This window comes from Cebus imitator, unplaced genomic scaffold (genome assembly GCF_001604975.1).
Source record: "Cebus imitator isolate Cc_AM_T3 unplaced genomic scaffold, Cebus_imitator-1.0 Scaffold271, whole genome shotgun sequence".
Taxonomy (NCBI): Eukaryota; Metazoa; Chordata; class Mammalia; order Primates; family Cebidae; genus Cebus; species Cebus imitator.
In genome coordinates this window covers 56,696-75,056 of record NW_016107586.1, presented here as the reverse complement: position 1 = coordinate 75,056, position 18,361 = coordinate 56,696, and the positions used below count along the sequence as shown (strand labels likewise).

Sequence of the window (18,361 nt, the reverse complement as noted above, 5' to 3'; positions counted from 1 at the left end):
AAAAAAAAAAAAAAAAAAAAAGGTAGAATAAGGACGGGGAGATGTGCCTAAAAGAAGATATCCTCTCCAATCGTCAGTGACATTGCTGAGAGAGGGCTAAACCACAGCCACCTTGGTATTCTCCCAGAAACCTAAGGAGGCTTTGTCAAATACACAAAAGCCCAGACATTGGACTCAGGCCCTTAATTTCAATTTTTTAGCTTCATCCTCTATTAGCTGTGAGAGTTTAGGCAAGATAAACTGCCTCATCTACACAATGTGGGTAATAATTCCTTTTGGGGGCTGTTACATTACAGAAATGTCTTTTAAAAATGGGGACACTGTAATCCCAGCACTTTGGGAGGCCAAGGCAGGCAGATCACGAGGTCAAGAGATCGAGACCATTCTGGCCTTCATGGTGAAACCCCGTCTCTACTAAAAAAAATACAAAAATTAGCTGGGCATGGTGGCATGTGCCTGTAGTCCCAGCTATTCGGGAGGCTGAGGCAGGATAATTGCTTGGATCCGGGAGGCGGAGGTTGCAGTGAGCCGAGATCGCACCACTGCACTCCAGCCCGATGCCTGGTGACAGAGCAAGACTCTGTCTCAAAAAAAAAAAAAAAAATGGGGACATAGAAATATGTCTAACCAGCATATACTGAATACTCAGTGCACTGTTATGCTCACGGCTGTGGAAGCTGGAACCTGAGACCACTCTTAATAATGGTAGTCACCCGAGGACACTTACATGCCGAGTTGCTTCAGTGGCATGTACAGTAGCTGGTTTTATACTTCTCAATGGCCTAATTGTGAACTCCGCTACAGAAATGTGGAAAAGGAGTTTAGGTTGTCCTGTTCTCATTCTCCTAGCAGAGTAAGAGTCACCAGGGGCAAGGACCTCATGTTTGTCCACGGTTCCACGGCTGTATCTCCTTTAGGGCCTTTGATGTGTCTGCATGTGTGGCCTTAGCTGTGGAGATATCAGACCAATAAACTGACCTTCCCATGGCCTCTAGCTGCTTCTTTCTATCATTCTTTTTGTACAAAGCTCCCCTTTCTGCGAAATTCTTCAAGGACAGAGAGAAAAGGCACTTGGGCAAGAGAAGACACTGTGTGTACTCACTTCCACCAGGGATTTTTTTATGACTCGGCCGATGTCCCTCCTCCACTCAGGGATGTCCGGGTTGTAGTCATCCAGGTTTGGAGAAAAGGACAAGCGAAGGGACCGGAATTCCTCTGGGGATACAAGAGTATATGGAATACTGTAAGTCAAACAGTCTCATCAACAGGTTTGTTAGACCTTATATTTTATGCAAAATAGAGGGTCCTTTCCCTTGACACTTACCCTAGAGACCTTTAGGGAAGGTAAGTCACTACCTTGTGAATATCTCACCAGTCCCTTCTTTTCTTCTTTTTTTTGTTTTAAAAAGCAGAGTTTAATAGGCAAGAAAGAAGGGAGAAGAAAGAGGGAAGAAGCTCCCCCATACAGAGAAAGAGGGAAGGGAGCTCCCAAGTCGACAGAGGAGGCCCCACGTGTGGCAAATATCAGTCAGTTACATGAGAAGGCAGGAGGAGGTGGTGTCGGATTTGCACAGGGCTCAGAGGATAGGCTTGACCAGGCATGTCATTCATGTAGACCAGGAAAAAAATGACCCTTCCACCCTAGCCTTTTAATATGCAAATGCAGGGCGCCATGTTGTTCTACACAGTTTGGGATATGTGGGGGCAGCCATGTTGCCAGATACATGTGAGGGCGAGGGCAAGAAGAGGGCAGGGAATCACCATGTTTGGGTGAACCCAGTTATGAATGGCCAGCATTTGCATATCAAAGGTTGCCCTCCCAACTCTAAGAGCCGGTAGGCCCTTATTTGCTAAACCAAACCCCTAACTTTGTTCCATGCCTATATTTGCAGTTTTTGCCCATTATTCCTAGATCTAGATTCTGGACTCCTGGATAGCAGATGATCTGGAGCAACCTGAATGCATGGCAGGTTTATGACTCTGGGCCTTTGCACAAACTGTTCTTCTGCCTAGAATGCCCCATTCTCCCCACAGTCCATGTGCAAAATATTCAAGCTCTAGTTCAAGCACTCCCTGACTCACTATCCTCCCACATCACATTTTAATTTTCTTTTTTATGACACGACTCTGTGTGGTACATACTTTTATTACTATTACATGATTATGGAATAATATGATGATGAGTTATTTATAATTATCACTGTAATCATTCTATTGCTCTTGTTTGCATGGAAGTTTCATTTAATGAAATTTTATGTTATTCAGGGATTTTCTTCATTGTCTTTGTAGCACCTGAGTTAGTTCAGGTTCTCTAGGAAGCAAGATGGTGATTACACAAGCAAGGATTATGTGAGGGGAATTCTCTGTGCGAGAAAGTGGAGAGGAAGCCACAGGAGTCATGGAGAACCATCAGACCACTGTGCATGCATATAGAACAGTCAAAGAGAGGAAGAAACAGTGGGTGACTACTCCGCAGTCTGAGGACGGTTCAGCAAGCCTGAACCATCAGGAGTCTCAGAGCCAACATCAGCTGGCAGTGGAGTCCCCTATGTCCCAGGAATAGATCAGCCTTAGTATCCCTGCCATACTCTGTCACTGGCAGGATAGGTGAGTCCCTGGAAGGTGGAGCCTTACCCCTAGCTTGGTGATAAGCATCACAGCACAATACTGGAGGCCGTGGTCAATTACACTCTCCAAAGTTGGAGGTCTGTGAGGCACATTCTGGTGGCCTTGACATCCCTAATCCAGCACAGTGTGTGGCACATGGTAGACTCAGATCATATGGCTCCCCTGAAACTTTCCAGTGGCTCCACATTCCATTTAGAATACAATCTAGATTCTTACCACAGCCTTCCTGGCCTCACATAACCTGGTGGGGACTTCCTTTCCTTCCTCCTGTCCCACATGGCTTCCCTGCACTCTCTGTGCTCCAGGACCTGTGCTTCCCTGCGCTCCTCAATCCTGCTGGCTCCATCCATACCAGCCTTCTCCACTTTATGGGACTGCAGCAAACTCAGCTTCCTCTCATCACTCAGTCTCACCTTGAGAGGGCTTTCCAACCACCCAACCTCAGGTAGCCTCCCTTCCACCATCTTATGCACCTTTCATCAGTGGACCCTTTCTGTCTTTTTCACACTCAGTGCTATTTAAATTATTTTGTTTTCATTGTTATGTCCTTCAAACTGTAACAGAAGCTCCATCAGGAAGATGGCTCTGTGTTCCTGGTCCTCGGACAGTGTCTGGCACATGGTAGGTTTTCAGTTACTATCTGTGAGTCATTTAATTAACAAATATTTGTTGAATGAATGTATGCTTAACTTACAGTGGAGGCTCCTTGAAATGTCTGCATTTATTTATTTAATAAACATTTCTGATATTAACCATGCCCTTTTGTTTCATTAGGGTCTAAGCGACATTGGGGATGCCAATTTATATTCAGGAAGCATAAAAGCTCACTAGTAGATTTCCTAATAATGCTAAGGAGTTATTAAACACATGTTTAGAAGACTCTGACAGTATACGGTGCATATCCATGGTAGTTATTGTATTCCAAAGAGGTACTGTTCAAAGCTTGACCATTTTATGAGTCACTGGTCACCTATGTGAATATTACCTGATGGAAAACAATGAAATGTGGGTTAAATAGTGTAGTAAACAGCAGTGCCAAAGAATCAACCACTGAGTCCTCAGTTTTTTGCTATGAAGATAGAAGTTTGTGTCATTCTTGCTTTCTCTATACCTCTTACTAAACTGCAAGGACTTCGTCTACAAGGGAGAATGTTTATCTTAGTAAAAGGACACAAATGAGAAAATGATGCAGCTCCCTCTGTAATTACTTAGCATACTCAACAGCATGGCAAGGAGGGAGAATGGCATGGAAACGTTGTACTTAAGTCGATTCAAGAAATCGGGGATGTGTGTGGGAGGTGTGAAAAGGGTAAACACCAATAATATATATTTTTTGCAGCTGTTGAGAAAGATAAATTCTACACATTTGCATATTTTTATTTATAAGCAAAACTGTGTCCTGGAGCAAATGAAAAGAAACAATGCAAACTAGATTTTCTTTCTTTTAATCTATTGTGTGGCTTTCGGTAGACAAACCTTCCCCTATCAATTTCCCAAATGTGATGCTTTTTTCCAGTCCCACCATGACAAACCTCCATGTTCCCCTCAATTTGACTAAACTTTAAATAAGTTTCTGTTTCTTCCTGACTGTAAGCCCCTGTACTTGCTTTTCTTAAAGTATTTAGTCTAGAAAACTTACAACTGTAAGTTCCTTCTCTGTCCCTTGAGATGTAAATCTTGTACAACTCATGAATGTCTTTCTCCAGGACCTGGGAGCCATTCCTTTGAAATATAAACATCAAGAAACACAGCACCCCTCCCTGTCTCCACAGGAGGGTAGGACACTGACTTCCCTAAGCAGCTATTAACTCACACGGATGGTCTAATCACACTGAAAACCCAAATGCTTCCTGAAGTCTTCCCATATTTTCCCACTAGCTATCCCAGCATTTACAAATATTCCTGCCATTTCTTTCAGTTGGGTTTCATCTTTCCTGTTTAACTTTGCCTGGTGCAACTTTTGCTCAAGGAGTTAAATCTGTCATTAAAACTGTCTGATCATGGAGCTAGGTGTGGTGACTCATGCCTGTTTCTCAGTAATTTGGGAGGCTGAGGAGGGAGGATCCCTTGAGGCCAGGTGTTTGAGACCAGCCTGGGCAACACAGGGAGACACCCCTCAACTTTCCGACTATGTAGATGAATCTCTGGATAACTCATCTGAACGAAGACAAATTAAAGGTAGCTGATGGTGCAGGAATTTCGTTAGAAAAGGAGGAGAGCCTTATCCAATCTCTTAATGAAGAGACATGTAATAACCTATTTTTATAAACGGTGATTCAGGCATGGGAGGTGCTTACAAACATGCCCTCTGGATTCAGAATTGTTAGGCTCTGTTTGTTTATGTTTTCTCATCTGTAAAATGCATAATTATAGAATATTTCTCATAAATCTGAATGGATTCAATAAAGCAGATCACATATACCAAGTGCTTAGAACAGATGCCAGTGACCAGTAAAGTCTTCATCAATGTTAATTACTACCACCACCAACATTGTTATTACCATATCTGTCACCAAAGGGCAGAATGACTTTAAGCAGTAATTCCCTATGTATTATTTCCTATCTATAAAAAATGGTGGGCTGGACCAGATACGGCCAAGATTTTAGGTTATCTCCATGATGCTAATGACATCACCAACATGCATAACCAAGAGGATATCTGTTGGACTAATAGGTCAGTGTCCATTTGTGCAACTGGTGACATCCAAGACGGAGAGTAAGGAAAAAAAAAGCATCCAGTGGAAATAAATGAGAGTCAGTTAAGTAGGATAGTTTCAGTGCTAGGCGCTGAGTCTAGATGGGCTGGGATTCAAGCCCAGCTGCACAACTTGCTAGGTGGGGCAAGTTATTCACCACTCTGAAAAATGGGGATCATAATACTGCCTGCCATACACTAGGCTTATTATGAAGAATAAATGCATTCCCAGCACACAGAAAGGAGATGGTGAACAGAAGAAAAGCAGACTCTGCTCCACTCTACACAGCCAGTTTGGCCACCTCGTACCTCCCTGATGGGACACTGTTAGGAAAATCATGGCCCTGGCTTAATTCCTATTATCTGGGCTGATCAAGCCATTCAGGAGGAAAGGAGAGAGAAGAAATTAAAAAACTAACACCCAGCCATAAAAGGAAATAGTGTCCCTAAGGCCTTTTGATCCTTAGATGTGTTCCAAGTTGCTCACAGATTATTTTCTGACTTAGAAGGTCAACTTGGCAACATGAGCATTAACAGAACCTGACTCCTCATGGGAAAATCTAGTCCCAAATATTCTCATAAAAATTATGAGAACTGGACAATTCATATTATTTGGAACACAAGCTAGGCTCGCACTCTCTCTCCCTCTCTCTCTCTCTCTCACTCTCTCTCTTTTTGATATGGAGTTTTGCCCTCATTGCCCATGCTGGAGTGCAATGGTGTGATCTTGGTTCAGTGCAGCCTCTGCCTCCGGGGTTCAAGCCATTCTGCTGCCTCAGCCTCCTGAGCAGCTGGGATTACAGGCATGCACCACCAAGCCCGGCTAAATTTTGTAATTTTGAGTGGAGACGGGGTTTCCCCATATTGGTCAGGCTGGTCTCAAACTACTGACCTCACGTGATCCACCTGCCTTGGACTCCCAGTGCTGGGATTACAGATGCGAGCCACTGCGCCTGGCCTCTCTTGCTCTCTTTTTCATCCTTCTGTCCTCCCTCCTTCTGCCTCCTCCTCTCTCTGCACAGCATTTTCTTTTCCCATATTTCAAATGCTATTTTTTCAGGAATCATATGTACCATTTCCATACTAATAATGTACTAGTAACACTTAGTGCATATCCAAATGACTATTTTTCTATACAAAAAAAGATTTACCAAAACAAAATCAATCCATCAAGTGCTTTTATCTTTCCAGTTTTCAGTGACTCCACCCTTTCATTTCAGGACATTTTCATTCCATCTAATACTCTAACCATATTCAATTTCCCCAACTGATCACAAAATTGTTCATTATGGGTCCAGCCTATGGCTATGCACCACATCTGATTGTTATAATTCTTCCATAACTCTGAATCTAGCAGACATTTTTTTTATGATACAGATTTGTGGAAGAGGTTTTTCAAGTATCTAGATAATGGCAGATTTCTCTTATTAATCAATAATTTTAACGTTGAACTTTAAAAAGAGATTCAACTTTAGCTGTTTTAATTTGTAACTGGCATTCAAATACCACTAACATTCTTAGTGAAATGAGTTAGCCTCACACGTCACAAAATCCACTTTGAGTGAGTGAATAGTCTTTCTCCCTCTAAGAAAACAAAACAAGCCCTTTTTGGATCCTGTGACACTGTTTTACTAGTGATTCCAATTTCCCTAGAGGAGGACATGAGACTTGCCTCAGCTCTTTCTCAACTACTGGCCACCATTCTCCAGGTAAAAAAAAAAATGCTGGGGGATGGTCTCAGGCATCACAGCACAAGAGAACCTCCTCTGAGCACAAGGACAGCTGTGGATCCACGAGATGGGCACTCACCATATACAGCGATGGTCTTTGTGTCTTGCAGGATGGCATTCCCAGCTGAGACCTGCACTGTGATGGTATTCATTCCTTCTGAAGTAAATCTGAAGGATATGCTTCCCTCCAAGGTGATCAAAGGCTAAAACAAACGAGGGCCCAGAGTGAAAGGAAAGCTATTTAGAGTTGAGACGGTCACCAACTCTGAGCCAACAACGGGCTGTCCTCTAACTCAGTAGAGGCTCTTCCTGATGTACCACAATGGAATTGAGTCCACCTACGCCTCCCCATCCTCTCAAGTCCAAAACAGAAAAGAGGTTATTGGAGCAATGACTCCCAGAAAGCCTCCCTATTCATTGTGAATTCCTGGTATCAACCTGATTCAGGGCTGAGGAGATGGGTAGGTCTTGCTTGCTGGTGGCATATATGTCTCTTTGTGCATAACCTACTCATATCAAGCAGATCCCTAATACAAGGAAACAGTCAAATCAAATGAGAACAGGGGGCTTATATTAATCCAGATTGAAGCAGCAGTCACTGAAAATCTATAAGCTGCCAGGTGTTCATCTCCAGGGTGTGGAATTTCTGTAGAATTACAATGGAACATGAATTCCCTACACCAAAACCATACAGTAGTTAAACAGCAGTGGCCTTGCATGCTGACCCTCTCTGAGAAGCCCCATCAGCGGTTTCCTGGAAGTAGCTGCTGCTGTGGAAACAAGTATTAATTGGATAGTGATTTGAGGATTCAAAACAGGAAAAAAAAAATGGAGCGATGCCTGCAATACAATTGAATGCTGCGGTCCTAGACAAAAAAAATATTAGCCTGCTGACCTCCCTTGACACACTCCTCAAACATTTATTTCCTGTCTCTTCTTAATTAATTTTAAAATCAAAATTCATTTGATTCCCTGTAAGGCAGAAAGAAGACTAAAGCCCAGCATGGGAAACCTTTTCAGTGGGGTCTCCTGAGAATCTGGTTTTCTTTTAAAAGGAAAGATAAAAACTGATAATAGGAGATACAAAAGAAAGTTGTTCAGTATTTTCACCTTCTAGTACTAGTTTTCAGGGAAATGGCATAGATTCCTCCTCTTCCACCATGGATAGAGGGCCCAGTATGGGCTGAATTAACATGCATAGTTCCAGATGAAATTAAAAAAAGAGCCTCTTTTCAGCCTAGTTATGGTTGCAGTAGAAGTGAGACGTTCTTTCCTCTGTTAAGGTTCAGGGGAGGCTTCCTCCTGGGCCTGTGCAAAATTATGTCTCCAGCTAAAGCCAAGTTTCAGCTCGAGAGTAGAAAAACGTTTTTATTAAAATAAGAGACATCATATTTAAAGAGCAAAGTCACCACGTGAAAGCAGCTCTGCTGGAAGAAGATGGAGCGTTTCAGTCCAGAGCAGTTCATCCCAGTGTCCTCTGGGGCTTCAGCTCTATTGTCTTACTTACATTCGGAAGCACTTTAATTTCTGAGAATGGAATGACTTCAAAACTGAAATACACCACGCAGCCTGGTGCAGAGGAAAGAAAAATTAATGGAGGCATCAGAAGGCCTTACACTTGGCCTCTTATGAAGCAGCTGGAAGAGATCAAAGTAAACCGCTCCAGCTGCATCACCCTCACTTTCCTCATGTGCAAAATGAAGGACTTAGTAGATGAGGCGTTGGGTCTCTACTAGATTTAAAATTGCCACTGACTTTTGAGGATAGGGAATATTTGGGAAAAAAGCATAAGAGTTAAAGCTGACCTAAATAAGAGTTTTGATTTGGGGTGAGGAGGCCATCAGGGGTGGGTCGTGATGGATGGAAATCTGTTGCTTGTGCCTGTCCAGCATCCAGCTGATTTTTTTCTTTTTCTTTTTTTTTTTTCCAGATGGAGTCTCGCTCTGTTGCCCAGTCTGGAGCGCAGTGGCGTGATCTCGGCTCACTACAACCTCCGACTCCCAGGTTCAAGCGATTCTCCTGCCTTAGCCTCCTGAGTAGCCAAGACTACTACAGGCATGTGCCACCACATCCAGCTAATTTTTTGTATTTTTAGTAGAGACGGGGTTTCATCCGGTTAGCCAGGATGGTCTCAACCTCCTGACCTTGTGATCCACTCATCTCGGCCTCCCAAAGTTCTGGGATTACAGGCTTGAGCCATCGTGCCCAGCCCTGGTTGCTTCATTTTCTTCTGGTCATCCCTTCTCCCCTTCTGCAGTTCATGTGGTTCCGAGGAGACTGAGTCCCTCACCTCCCTCTCCACCCCCAGCACTGTGATCAAGGCCTGGCCAATAAGACTCAATTTCAGGACTGCTGTTAGAACTTTCAGAAAATAAGAGTTTAATTTCTCTGCTAAGCGAGGGCTGCCAAGAGTCACTGCAAAGACAAATGCAGCTGGGGGAAAATGTCCACATAGAGGAAGGCAGAGATGAAATGCAGGAGGGGGAGAAGGGTGAGAGAGAGAGAGAGAGAGAATATAATGATAAGATACTTGAGCACCAAGGGAGCTTGTCTTTGAAGCCAGGACTGCCCCGACACTCCTGGGTTTGTAAGACATTTCATTTCCTTCTCTGCTTAGGCAGTGTAATGTGGGCTTCCATCCCTAGACCGCATGTGGAAGGTGACTCACCTCTGTGTTGTTCCCGTACCACCACACATAAGTGAGGGTGCCCACTTGGCTGGGCCACAGCACCGCCGTCGCATTGACCTCTTTGTTCTTTGTGGTGACAAAGGGAAGAGACAGGTGCACGTGCTCCAAGGGACCTGAGGCACAAGAGAAAGAGAGGCCATGGAGGGGAAGAGCTTCCACTGCTCTGTCCTCCCTGCTCTGAAGAGAACACACATTTACTCTCGAAGCCTCCAAACTCTGGCTGCCATATTCCCCGAAAGAAGGGCACAGATGCTCTCCCTACTTTGGAGAAAGAATACACTGAGCACAGTTGGATCTTGACATTTTCCACTTACCAATCTTTCTACCAGTTCTAAAACCTGACTGAACTGTGTGTAAAAGTTAAAAAAAAAATTACAGGTAATTTATGAAGTCCTCAAGTAAAAAGCATCATCTGAGATTTCCCAAGGAGATGTAGTCTTTCCAACAGGCTGTATCCTCGGTGGTAAACCAAAGTTTACCACCGAGAGTCGCAAAGACCTCATAGAATCCATGTTGGTGAACAGTGGGTGGACAAATCTTCAAACTGCTCTCCATGCAATTGCCCTTCATTGTCTATTGGGTTTTAAAGGTCTGTGTATGTGTAAACGTGTTTGTGCATGTGTCTGCAAAGCCATCTAGTTAGGTAAGCATGGCACACATACTGTGTTTGGGGCTGAATTGAGCTCATTCAGGACAGAGGTGTGTGTGAGGGCAGATAGAGAGCTCTTTGGTTCTCAGGAGATGCTCAACTAAAATATAGAATGATTTTTATCTATGGAGGCCTATAAAAACTGTAAACCTTAATTAGATGTGCCAACCCTATTCAACCCCTTCATAAAGAACCACTAGGACCTTTCCTTTGACCCCCAATCTTCTCTTTGGGTCACTGTTTCCAGGCAAAATGCAGGTTCCTACACATTTGCCATCCCCATTTGGGCCCATGAGGTGGAGGAGAGAGAGCAATACCTTGGGCCTATTCACCCAGTTTAATTACCTCTTCTTCTGCCTGCGCTTTATATGTGTTTCCCAGAATCCTGTGTTGAGACTCTACATACTTTTCCACTAGGCACCACCACCCACACCTTAACCTTCAAATATCAAACCCATGTGCAGGGCTCTCACACCCCTTTCTGGGCTCTACTCCTTCTGATGGGCTCTAGACTTCTTTGGCTCCAGGAGTCAAATGTTCTCAAGGACCCTGTTATTTCCCTCTCCCATATTCTATAAAGTTTGGTGATTAACGCTCATATTCATCCAGGGCCCACTGCAGAAACAGAAAGTCAATTTCAATTTCTTCGTTGTCATTCACATCCATTTAGGAAACTAATGATTTAGTTTCATAAATATCTCTAAGATATGTATCTCACCCTCCACAGTCTGGCACCCTGGTACATATTCTAAGCACCTTTCTCACTTCCCTTCCAGATTTTCCTGCCTCTCACCTTTCCTCACTTGAATCTATCCTCCAAATGGCTGCAACAGTGATTTTTCTAGATAGCCAAGTCGATCATGTTACTCATACTTGTTCAAAATTAAGATTTCCATGATCTGGCCAAGTGCGGTGGCTCTCGCCTGTAATCCCAGCACTTTGGGAGGCTGGGGCAGAAGAATTGCTTGAACCCGGGAGGTGGAGGTTGCAGTGAGCCGAGATCACACCACTGCACTCCAGCCTGGCACCTGGAGACAGGGCGAGACTCTGTCTCAAAAAAAAAAGAAAAAAAAACTTTCCATTTGCTTTCATTTATTGCACAAGTCTTGCCATTTTCCCATCCAATGGTTTGTTCCAGTGAGCCATGTCCTGGTCCACCTCAGGGTCTTTGCTTCTACACACCTTTCTTATGGCACCTGTCAGTCTTCAGGTCTCAGTTCCAGCATCCCCTCCTCTGTGAAATTCTCCCTGAGTCCCTCCATCTGAGTTAAATGAATCCATTAGAATACAACGTCTAGATAAGCTATGCTAGAAATGCTAGTTCCATTCTAAAGAGGTTCATTTTGTCTCTTACATATGAGCATTTTTTTAAAGTCATAAACCAGAGTAAGAATAATGCCTATATGTCATTAGCTCAATGAAAAAACATTGAATATTGTTAGTAAAACATGGTAATTCATTCACTCAGAGTTTTTTTTTTTTTTTTTTTTTTTTTTTTTTTTTTTTTTTTTTTTTTTTTTTTTTTTTTTTNTTTTTTGAGTCAAAGCCTCCCTCTGTTACCCAGGTTGGAGTGAAGCGATGCGATCTCGGCTCACTACAACCTCCACCTCTTGGGTCCAAGCAATTCTCCTCAGCCTCCCTAGTAGCTCGGGCTACAGGTGTGTAACAGCACACCTAACTAATTTTTTTACACCTGGCTAATTTTTGTATTTTTAGTAGAGACGGGGTTTCACCATGTTGGCCAGGCTGGTCTCCAACTCCTGACCTTGTGACCCACCCACCTTGGCCTCCCAAAGTACTGGGATTACAGGTTTGAGCCACAGCACCCAGCCCCCACTCAATAGATTTTGAGTCCTGTGATCTGTTGAGTATTATTCTAGGTGCTGGGGATATCTGGCATTTGGTGGAGCTTAGGTGTTTCTGAGTGAGGAAGGCACTGAACACATAAAGCAGAGGTAGGTGATGAAGTGCTAGTTTTGAAAGCGTGGTCACAGAAGGCCTCTCAGAAGAAATGGCATTTGAGCAGCAACCTGAATAAAGTGAAAGACAGCACCAGGTATCGATTTGGGAAGTTCCAGGGTGAGAATAGAGTAAGTACAAAGACCATGAGGAAGAGGGGTACTTGCCATGTTTGAGAAATTTTTTATTTTCACATAACCCCATTTTGGTCAATGATTGTTCTTTTTTTGAGATGGAGTTTCACTCTGTCGCCCAGACTGGAGTGCAGTAGTGCAGTTTTGGCTCACTGCAACCTCTGCCTCCCAGGTTCAAGTGATTCCCCTGCCTCAGCCTCCCAAGTACCTGGGATTACAGGCACCCGCTACCACGCCTGGCTAATTTTTTTTTTTATTTTTAGTAGATACAGGGTTTTACCATGTTGGCCATGCTGATCTAGAATTCTCGACCTCAGGTGATCTGGCCTAAGCCTCTTAAAGTGCTGGGATTACAGGCTTGAGCCATTGCACCCGGCCAGTGATGAATTTTCTAAGAGAAATTCATGACACATAGTATGTTGGCCTCGAAGGCCCTAAAATATGTATGTGTGTGTTTGTATAAGTTCACGCTTACATGCATATACATTATATATACATACACATATGAAATGTATCTTTCAGATTCCCACAGCCTCATTTATTCATTTACTTTTCACAGGTTTAAAATACCCAGTTTCTGCTATCCAAAAGCATATTCTTTGACCATCTTTGTTCATCACAGAGGGTGCAGTATGCCCTAATGGAGCTGCAGAGGTGAAACTCCACCCCCTAGAGGCCCCCAGTTGGCTGCATTAAGCAGAGAGCTGAACTGGCAGAAGCAGCTCCATCAGACAGGTGCCTGCAATGCCAAAAAGGGACAGTAGGTGGCGCTGCATCATTCTACATGAATCTTCCTGAAAAGGTGGTTGAGAGAATTGGGGAATTACTTGTGTGAATTGGGTTTCCCTTCTCTTTTCTTGTTTATAGTCCGCCTGTGCTGCAGGAAACAACTGACTGCACATTGCGTGTGTGTGTGTGTGTGTGTGTGTGTGTGTGTGTGTGTATGTATCTGTGTGTGCTGGCTACTGGCCTGTCAGCAGCATTTATGTTCTGGAGACTTTTGACCACCTAATTAAATATTGTGTACATATCATATTGCTATTTGTCTGTAATGTTTAAAAAAGCTACTAGACAAAATAAGAGTGATTCACACTATAAACTTGAGATCCTAAAACAGTTTCTCAAAATTCAGTGTACCTAAAAATCATACTAATCTGTTCAAAGCAGATTATGAGGTCATACTTCCAGGAATCCTAATTCGGTGGTCTGAAATAAGACCTAAAACGCATATTTTTATCACTTAACTTTGGGGCAGGTGGCTCATTAGATTACACTTTACAAAATCCTAGTCTGACGTTTGCTGGACAATAAAATGATGGTATAAATAGCTGAAAAACTACTTGGGTTTTCAAGCTACATGGATCATTTTAAGATGGGGCCACAAAGACACCTGTACATGGCTCCTATGTAAGGGAACAGCTAAGGAAAGTGGTTTAGGAAGGACTAGAAGATCTGTCTTATCTTTTTTTTTTTTTTTTTTTTTTTTGCACTTTCTTTTGTTTTTTTTTTTTTTTTTTTTTTTTTTTTTTTTTTTTTTTTCTGTAAGATTGGCTGCGACAGGGCAGCTTTCTGAGCAGAAATCTGCATGCTCTGTAAATCCTCTGCCCCATCCGACTGAAACCAACACTGGCTACAGCACATGTCTCATTAGTTTGCAAACTAGGAGAGCCAGTGAATACTACCCGCAAGGAATTTCCAACTGTCGGGCTATAACAGATTACCAGGCACCCGGCAAGACTGGCCCACTCCTGGAAACGCTACGCAGGAACATCGACTCCATTTGTTTCAGATGACCTCTGCAAACCCATCTTTTTCTCAAACCTTCTGGTTTGGAGTCAAATCACCTTTCTGCACTGGAGAATGGTAGGAATGTGTGTGTGAGAGACAGGCAAAGGGCTTTCAGGATTGCCCCAGAGGGTAGGAATGGACGAGGGGCAAAGACAGGCTTGGTGAGCTAAGAGTTGCTGCTAATTCTCCTCTCCCTCAAAATCTGGCAAGTCCAAATGTACATGTTACTTTGTGATGATAGAAAAATCAAGTTTTACTAGATGCCAGGGTACCACATATTTTGTTTGTTGGGACTTTTGGGAATGAGATGGGCATCTACTTGACAGGGGAGAAAATCTAGGCTCAGAGAGATAGCGTGACTTTCCCAGGAGTTTGAACCAAAATCTGCACCTCGTCAGAATGTCTGACTCTGTCCAGTGCTTTTCTTCCCCCTATAAAGCCACCTCTCACTGCCATATCATGGCTCTTTGGCACTAATAGTCACTCATGATACCCTCCAGCTTTGGGATGCCTGAGAGTGTGACTCAATTATGTTCTTGTTCTGACTTCCTTTGGGCATAAAGTGATACCAAAGCCACAGTGCTTCTTCAATCCTTGATTTCTCCATTTGAAAGAAAAGGCCAGAAGCCTATTATGGGATAGATGTGAAGACAAGCAAAATGAGTTTGTGTGCATAGCAAAGCACCCTGGCTCCTTTAGGAGGGAGGTGCTAACCAAGCATGTCAGAATCTGCTGAAACAGGTATGACATGACTTTTAGATGTATATGGGTGAGCAAACAGCTTCAAACATGATTGCTTTCAACACAATTAGTACCAAAGATCCATTATATGAGGCATGCTTGTCCAACTACTTAACCCAAGACGAGTCTACCAAATTAAAGTCAGAACACGAAACATTCCATTACAAATTATCTTCCTCTAAGGTTAAGGTCAAATATTTTGTCCAATCAACTAGGCTAATGAAATCAAAGAATTGCAAATGAACGAAGGAACTGTTTTCTTTTAGAAGTCACGGTTTCTGCAGCCTGTAATCTTGGGCAGAGACAATCTCTATGTTGTTCTCCTTTCAAGGACTTCGTTAACGAGGGAGGAGCCTTGCAGGGGAGCAACAGACACCTCCAGGAGTATGAGCACACACACAAGAATGAGAAACAGCCTGCAGAGTGACAAGGAAGTAAAGCTATGGTATTAATGGGATACCCTGAAAAATTTAGATCAGAAGCTGATACTTGCTTTTAAATCAGTATTTACATGGTAGATGTATGACCAATTTGTGGCATATAGAACACAAGTATAATCTGTAATGAAGCTAGCTCTCCAGCTAAATTCCCCCTTACAGAATAAGCTATGAGGTATGATATGATCTAGGTAGGAGCCATTCTCGGCAAATGCACCATCATTTTTACTGCAAGTTATTTTCGCTACTAATCGTTAATGTTAGTGAGGTATTGTTAAAGATTTAAAGATGATCATTTCTGTGATACCATCACTATCATTTCCCTACATACTAACATATAGGGAGGTCTTACGTCTTAGTAAGTGACACATCTTAGAAAGTGGAAGTCTATATAGGACAAGTTAGGGATGGCTGTTAGATGGAAGGGAGCCCACGTGATGAGTCCTGAACCTATGTAGTTGTATAACAAGCACACTGCTTCCAACCAAAGCATTTATGTTTCTTCAAAATGATCCCTAAACAGTAGGGAACAGACGGTAAAAGCTGATGGAGACAGTTCCTCCAATCCCAAGCCACTCTTGGCACTGACACTGACCTTAGTTACTAAGAGCTAGGATCCTTGTGACAGGTGGGGCTGAGTCTGAAGCTTGGCTCTGCTAGGCAGTCAGTCCACCACTTCAAACAAGTAATTAAGCTCTCTGAGCCTCAACACTTTTCGTAAATAGGGTGACTAATAGTGCCTACTTCACAGGACCGTTTTGAGAAGTGAGATAATATACATTAAGAGCCTGTTTAGCACACAACGCCTGGAATACACTGTAAACTGTAGCCAAAAATAGGCAGACTGAGTTGGCATACTGAGAATCACGTGTAACTTTGTTTAGACCCAAATAAGGCAGTGTATGTTTCTTTGAAACACCTCTGTCATGAGAGTTCAGGAGACAGAGATCAGAATTACAGACACATTAGAAAAACTGAACAACCAAAACATCTCTTGGTCATCCCTTAATAGTCTTGCCCTCTCACTGGACCACAGCAGCTAAAATGGAAAACGTTCTAATTGATACTTTCTGACTCAATTTTGTTCCATGGGCAGTTCTGTTCCAGAAAAGAAGCATAGAGTCATATTGCCTGGCCTTAAGACTCATGGACTTGATATTTGAACAAGGCCATTCATACAAAGTAGCTACTTTCATTTAAAAGAAACAATTTCTTTAGTAGCCAACACAAGTCCAATGACAGGGAAACCCCTTACACCTAACATATTAATGACATGCGTTTTAAGCACACAAAACTTAGAAGTTATTATTTTCTCATCATACTTATTCATATCTTTAGAATCATCAATGAGGGAAAAGCTTTAGCATTTCTTGAAACTGTTTCCTACCGTAGTTTCCTTAACACTGTTTTATTTTTATTTATTTATTTTGAGACAGAGTCTAGCTCTGTTGCGAGGCGCCAGGCTGGAGTACAGTGGCGCGATCTCGGCTCACTGCAACCTCCGCCTCCCAGGTTCAAGCAATTCTCCTGCCTCAGCCTCCCAAGTAGCTGGGACTAAAAGTGCATGCCACCACACCCAGCTAATTTTTGTATTTTTAGTAGAGACGGGTTTTCACCATGTTGGTCAGGATGGTCTCGATCTCTTGACCTCGTGATCCACCCGCCTCAGCCTCCCAAACTGCTGGGATTACAGGCATGAGCCACTGCACCCAGCCTTAACACTGCTTTTATACTCTCTCTTCATACCACTTTCTCTCTAACATGAAGTCACCCACAGACAGAAGCCCAGGAAACACTTTTTTTTTTTTTTCTAAAAAGGAACAAAACTCTAAAAGGATTATTAGCAAAACTCTAAGAGGATAATAGCAACATATTATGAGAAGACAGAAATAATCAGATAAGGAGAAATGTCTTTACTTGTGCTAATTCTCAATGCATTAGATTGAGTGGTGCATGTGGAATTGCTTCCAACAATTTCTGACACCCGACCCCAACCAAATTTCTTTGTTTCAACCAAACAGCTCTGCAGGTTGCTCAGGCCCAGCCTCCAAACTCAAGTGTCGTATCTTCAAAGCACCCGGGGGAGGCAGAGTCAGTGCAATGAGAATTTGAAGCAATCCAGAGTTCAGGATTATTCAAATTCTACTCTTTGACATTCTTCTCTTACATGTTTCTTCCCCATTCCCCTTCTGTTAAAAGATAACTACTGTACCTCTTCTAGATATAAAATTTTGAATTCAATTTGAAAAGGACACTATTTAAGAGAGGTCATAAACCAACAACAGTAATAACATACAAGTTACATGTAAGTACAGGACGGCGCTGTCAGAACCCAGACTGTTGTCCACCTGCACGGTCACACGGAAAATGCCCACGTTCTGATAGACGTGTTTGATCCCATCTTCCATGGAGCTGAGATTCACGTAAGACACCGCGATACCATCGCCGAAGTCCACTTGGATAAGTGTCCGCTGAACGTCACCCTGAAAAACAGCCCAACGTCAGAGGGAAGGAGTCAGTTTCTGGCTGTTCCTGACTTGGTGACTGGGGACTGGGGCTTGGGATAGTCCCCGGCTCAGGCGTGACGGCAGCTCTGGCTCACTCCTATAGCTAGGAGCATCTGCCTGCCTTTAACAGAATCCCTGTGACATTCCCTGGCAGGCAAGCGTTTGCTATGATGGATACACTCCAAATCTGAAGGACACCAACTACTGTAAGTTTCAGGGGTTTGAAAATTAATAGTGCTTATCAGTGGCAACATGATATTCAATTCCTCCAAAGGCTTTGTTAACAGTCTTAGCACCCACAAAGATAAAAGGTGTACACACACAACTTAAAAAATTTAGCCTAGCTGACAAGGTCATGGACCACTCCACTTCCTGTGTCTTCAAGACAACCCCTCAACCCAAAT

The 18,361-nt window shown here is 43.1% G+C and overlaps 1 protein-coding gene across 1 annotated transcript in view; it reads right to left on the bottom strand.

The window, feature by feature from the left end:
- The window catches only part of LOC108284149 (VPS10 domain-containing receptor SorCS1-like), a gene marked incomplete at its 5' end in the record, with an annotated part of 113,382 nt that overhangs the window by 41,362 nt on the left and 53,659 nt on the right, over positions 1-18,361 (bottom strand). Inside the window, 4 exons of the mRNA XM_017500802.2 lie at positions 1,103-1,215; positions 7,133-7,256; positions 9,722-9,855; positions 17,747-17,933. Of these exons, the coding sequence (XP_017356291.2) occupies positions 1,103-1,215; positions 7,133-7,256; positions 9,722-9,855; positions 17,747-17,933 (558 nt within the window). The remainder of the gene's footprint in view (positions 1-1,102; positions 1,216-7,132; positions 7,257-9,721; positions 9,856-17,746; positions 17,934-18,361) is intronic.